Raw genomic sequence first — 6000 nt, 5'->3', positions numbered from 1 at the left:
AAATATACAACGTGTGAAGAGCTTGTGAGCTGTGGGAGCAAGCTGCAAAAGTAACAAGCTATTGCCACTACAGGTCCACATGGAGCAAGCAACAACTGGTAAAAGCAATAAGTATGTTTTGTTTCTTTGGATGAAATGTGTATTTTAATTCCTCAAACCGCAAGCATTGGTGATTACAGTGATGAGGAGAAGGAGAGAGGTAGAAGATTTAGATATGGGTATTGTGTTTATGTCTCTCTCTCTCTCTCTCTATATATATATCACGGTAGAATGACATAGTACTCCTCCGATCCTTAATATAAAACCTATTCAATTAATTTGATTAGATTAAATAAGTTAGGTTAGTTAGTTAATTATAAAAAATATGACATGTTTTTTCTAAAATACTATACTTATCTTTCTTAATATCATTTCTTCTTTTTCTACTTGCTTATGGTTGAGGAAGTATACATAGGGTAAGTTAGAAAAATTTGAAAAATATGATAAATAGGTCTTATATTTTAGGACCAAAATTAACTCAACAATTGAATCCTATATTAGGGATCAGAAGAGTATTTGTTTAGATATGGAACACTTTATGATTATTTATTACTCGTTTGGTTTTATGCATTGCATTTGGATTCCCTGTAATCCAGATACAGTGCCTTCTTTCAAGTGTTTGGTTGGTTTATTTAGGTAATTCTGATGCATTGAGATTACATCATATAAGTTAATAGGGATTACACTACTAAAAGTGAAGAATAAGGATTACAACATGTGGGATCAATAAAAAGACATTATTTGCCCCTCCCTTCTTCATTATCTTCCTCCAACCCACTTGTTGCCAACATTCCTTCGTCGGCGAACTTTCCTCCTCCTCCTCCCCACTGACGACCTCTCCATACTCCAGCAACCCGTCCTCCTCCTTCCCCATCGATGACCTTTCCATGCACCAGTGACCCACTGATGACCTTTCCATATGACAACCTACTCTTCCTCCTCCTTCCCCCATTGATGAATTGGGCACCTCATCGTTCTTCAATTCCCCATTTTGGTGAAGTACATGTTGATAATCACTTGATTTATAAGTTGATAACCACAAAATCATGAACTTATAAGAACCATAAAATCTATTTGAAGCTTTAAAAAAAAAGGAAAAAGAAGAACCATAAAATCTATCATTGACAAAACTTTTAGCAATCAAAAGAGCAATAGGAAGCTACATATTAAGAGGTAAACATCTTTCTCTGCTTATAAAAATCAATTTGGCTCTATTTTTTACCAACGTTCCAGAAATTGAAAGTGCAAATAGCTGAAAACTCAAATGAAAAAACTGATTAAGAAATATGAGCCAAGATTGGCACATAAACTCCATTATTTGCTTAAGCTGAAGCAGCAGACTTGGCGAAGGAGGAGAAGAATAAAAGGAACCTGACAGATTGCATACTGCGGTTCTATGAATGCGTGAAGGGAAATTGAAGAACGAACAAGGAAGGCATGCATGACTGCATTTTCTTTGCTAGCGTGGGATACTGGGATGAAGATGCCCGGTTCTTCCGTAGGTAAATGATTTTATTTAAATATAAATAATGAATTTAATTTTACCATTCTCAATGTTGTAGCAAACAACTTCTTTGTAATCATCATTGTATTACATTACATTCCTAGTCATTACATCCCATTACATTCCCACTTATTCTGTGAACCAAACGAGCACTTAATTATCCACGTTCAGATAAAAAATGGTGGCCTAAAAGAAGATATAAAAAACTATTTGCGTTGAAACTTTTTTTTTGGCCGAAACTTTTAAAACGTTATTAATTAAAAATAATTTACCAATATAATTCCGCCCTGATAAGTGCTTATTACTTCAGATCCTGGATTATCCCAAATAGACGGATGAATTATATTTTCGAGTATTATATCCGATCCGAAATAGAGATATGATTAATGTTTACTTTTTCTTTTTTGGTAAAAAATTAGCGCTTACTTTACAAAATCCCAGAAGACAGAGAAAGGAAAAGATGATGCCGATGGCTTTCTACATTTTCTCTCCATTGCAACTATGATAATGGCTTTCTCAGCAACCATAATTATTATTCCCATTATTATGCTTTCTAGTGTTTCAGTCACATGTTTTCATGTTATTACAATAATAATTTGAAAACCAACTGGTCTTATTCTTGAGATGTGTGTATTGTCCTCATTTTGCATGCTCAGGACATACATATATATATTGATCTGATTATGTCAAATTAATTAATTGACTTTTTGGTATTGAAGATTTCTCTGGGTAATGTCTCAAAAGAAAAAGATCTTTTGGTACCCTCCGACCCATTTTGTCAAACGAAGCTAATTAGGATATGGATACTCTTATATTAATAAGTGAAAAGAAAAACTAGAGTTATATGGTATACCAGATTGGAAGACAAGAGCCAATTAACACTCAACCAAGGATTTCATAGCTTACGATCACATATTACAGCTGATCGCAATATACGAGCATTACAAACAACTTCTGATGGAAGCTGTTTTTATTACCCACAATGGAGTATATATGACATCCACAAAGACGGACGCACTGGAGTTGGCGAAAGATAAGCTTGAAAGATGGCTACTGCTGGGTACCAAGATAAGCATCAATGTCTCTGACAACCTCAGCAGCCAAGTCCACAAGAGTGTGAGGATCAGGAATGTGACCTTTCAGCTTCTCATATTCCACAATGACATGCGCCAAACTCCCTTTATCCTTTGGAATTGCGTGCAAGGTAAAACTCAGGGCCTTGAAATCCTTGAGGATATCTCCCTCCACAACTCTAAAAGTCATCAGATTCTTGTCTGCATCTATGGCTTAAATCACCTCCTTAACCACACTGTTCTTCCCTTCTGCACAATTCACAAATACAACACAAGTTCGTTCTTGAATCAGCATCATGTTCAACATATATAAAACAGATTCAATTAAGTGAATTAACTGTGGGGTGGGACTGACAGAGAAAGAGAGAGAGGTGGTGGCGAAGTTGCGTACCATGGACGTAATGCCTGGTAATAACGGAACCGACTTGCCCCAACTTCCTTCAAGAATAGCATCTCTAATTCTAGCAGGAGAAACATTGGGAATATCGTGTGGCTTGCTGCTTAACATTTCGTGAAAATTGTCTGCAGAAGCATTAATGTGCACATCAACTCCCACCTTCCCCAATAACTGTTCTTCCTGTGCCTGTCCCTGGGTGAGACTTGCATCAATTTCTCTGCTCAGTTCTGTCGCCAACTGCATTACAGTGTGTGGATCTGGGATTCTCCCATGCAACTTCCCATACTCAAGAGTCCAGTGAGCCACACTTCCTTTTGCCTTTGGGCTCACTTGAATTATGAACTTAAAGCTCTTGTAATGCTTCAGAAGATCTCCCTCCATCACCCTGAAAATTATCAGGTTCTTTGCTGAATCCACAGCTTCGATCACATCCTTCGCCACCCCCTCCTTCCCATCTGTTATATCAGAGGATTACAGTGGTCAGTAAGTGATAAGAATAAGTAACAGAAATTCTTCAGTCATTTATTTTTATCAGCTTCACACAGACACACACAAAGAAGTGCGTAAATATATATAGTATCTCTCTAAATAACAGTTTGAGCTTACCAAGAACGTAATTCCAGACAACGACGGAGCCGGCTTTTGCGAAATCACCTTCAAGCTTAGTCACAGACTTGATTTTAGCAGGACTAATGTTGGCGATGTGATGAGGATTGCTGGTGAACATTTCATGAAACTTCTGGGCAGAGGCATTGAGGTGGACGTCTATTTCCGTCTTCCCAAGATGAGACATCTTAATTCTCTTTTGATAGAAACCAGAAAGATGTATAATACGAAGCCTATTGCATGCACAACGAAGAAGGCTTTAGCCCTAACCCTTTTATATAGGAATTTTGCGGTGCTTTGAAGCCCCACGACCTGCTTCGCAATGTATTCCAAATCATTTTTTTTTTATTACTTCAATAGGCGATTTGCATCAATTTTAATTAGGCGCTCGATTAATATGAAATATTTGAATGCTTTTTTATATAAAATAACAGGTTAATTGCAATGAATTGGGGCTGTTAAAAAGGTCAAATTTTCAATAAAAATTAAAATTATTTTTTTCCTAATAAGCTGCTGATTGAAATGTGATAAGCGGTTTCACCCAGTAAGGAAAAGAATACAAGTTCGAATCCTAAAAAACATACTTGTTGAGAGGACTTTAACCTTAACACTCTCAACCTGACAGAAATTAATCCCAAGCTTAAAGTGAATTGAGTATACTGTGACTTATATAAAAATAAAAAATAAAAAAAAGGACCGGAGACCCGTACGCCTGCCAGATTATTACAGCTATAATTTTGTATAGTTTTCTTTTCTTTTGTTTAAGAGGGCCATAATTTTGTGTGGTTGTTATCAACATATGAATTATTGTACTACATCAAGAAGTTGAGGCCTCTATTGCTGAAAGATTATGACTATTATTTTCTTTAAATTTTAAAATTAAATAGTTTTACATATTTAAAAATAAAAAAATCAATTATAAAAACAAATCGAAGTTGAAATTTGTATATTAAAACTTTTGTGAATCGTCGTCTAAACTTTTATTTATTTATTTTTTTTCTTTTGTCAATGTATGCTTATCTTTATGTACCTTTCTAAACATGTACCTCTCTAATCCTATTTTTACAAGTTTTATATAGACCAAGAAAAACCGTAAATTACATTAACTTTTTATTAAAATATAATAACTTTTCAACTTTATAACTATTTAATATATACACATTTTTTAAAAAAAATCTACACTATAATAAATAAATAATAAAGTAGTACATTTATGCTTAAAATTTAATGAAATAACTTATAAATAAAATTAAGAAAAGACTTATCTCCATCTTATAAATAGGACAAGAGGAGTATATAATTTGCCGACTATTGATCTCCCGTTTTGTGTTTTGATTAATTATTTTGATTATTTATCATCACATTTATTGTCCTATCCTCACCAGCGATTTTTGGATGTTACATGTCTGCTTTTCCCTGTCTCTCTTTTTTATTTAATTTATTATTAAAAATAATTCTTGGTTTCATTATCGCTATAAATTTTCATGCAGGTATAATTTTGGCCTTATTATCCACATGTAATCATGTATCGATCATTTCATATACCGTGACGAGAAAATGGCTATAATTTTGAGACTTTGAGATCAAGGAATTATTATCTACCTGTTCCTCTCCATATTGGGGAAGTTGAAGTTAAAATGTGAATTTAAATTTTTCTCCGATTCAATAGTTCAATCGAGAATAATCTAAAGAAAATAATCCTCACAATATATTCAATTCACCTAATTTGTCTCAATTTTAATTTTCAGTCATTAATTTGACCTGAATTGTTACTTTATTTTTTAAATTATGAGAGTGCAATATTTATATCCTTCTTATTTGAATTAAAATACATATTTATAAAAATGAATTATTAAACTGTAATATTCATCCGAGGACTAAAATTTTTAAGTGAGACAAATTAAGAGAATTACAAATTAAGATGATTCAAACTTGTTAAAATATTCGGTCTTGGCTTGCTAGAGCAATGAAATCATGCAGGATTTATGCCCAACAAAAAGCTTGTTAAAAATTTTCACCAAAAAAAAAAAAGCTTGTTAAAATATTCAGTTAATTAATATCATCGGTCATTACGTACGGGTCTGTCTTGCCAACAAGATATGTACGGGTCTCTCATTCGATAATTTTTTTATATATATATTGAAATAAATGGAAGATTGTAAGGGTTAAATAATTATGTTTACTTTTTTTTTTTTGCCAACAATTATATTCACTTCACTTTACATACATTAGAAAATGATTTAACCGATCAAAGAATAGGAGAACTCGTGTTTCAGTTATAGGAGGTGAGGTGTACTTAAACACACACACACACACACACTCATGTTAAGACAAAAAAAATTCCATGTACTTATGTAAAGTATGGCAGAAGTATTCACATT

General features: G+C 33.5%; 1 protein-coding gene across 1 annotated transcript; it reads right to left on the bottom strand.

Moving 5' to 3' along the window:
• Positions 1-2830: 2830 nt before the first annotated feature.
• Positions 2831-3806, bottom strand: LOC114717899 (MLP-like protein 43). The gene is made up of 2 exons (XM_028903124.1): positions 3620-3806; positions 2831-3468 (listed from the first exon to the last, which is right to left on the bottom strand). The coding sequence occupies exons 1-2, from the start codon at positions 3804-3806 to the stop codon at positions 2831-2833; spliced, it is 825 nt and encodes a 274-aa protein (XP_028758957.1).
• Positions 3807-6000: the final 2194 nt, after the last annotated feature.

This window comes from Neltuma alba, unplaced genomic scaffold (genome assembly GCF_004799145.2).
Source record: "Neltuma alba isolate B1F8T4 unplaced genomic scaffold, ASM479914v2 tig00011781_pilon, whole genome shotgun sequence".
In the NCBI taxonomy this organism is placed as follows: domain Eukaryota; kingdom Viridiplantae; phylum Streptophyta; class Magnoliopsida; order Fabales; family Fabaceae; genus Neltuma; species Neltuma alba.
The sequence above is the reverse complement of the archived record's forward strand: the minus strand, read 5'-3'. Positions and strand labels throughout refer to the sequence as shown.

What these genes read in the sequence shown, in the direction of transcription:
- LOC114717899 (XM_028903124.1), bottom strand. Translation starts at nt 3,806, where the DNA reads ATGTCTCATCTTGGGAAGACGGAAATAGACGTCCACCTCAATGCCTCT. An exon ending in TGTCTGGAATTACGTTCTTG is followed by an intron (nt 3,469 to 3,619) that starts GTAAGCTCAAAC and finishes CTGATATAACAG; the next exon opens with ATGGGAAGGAGGGGGTGGCG.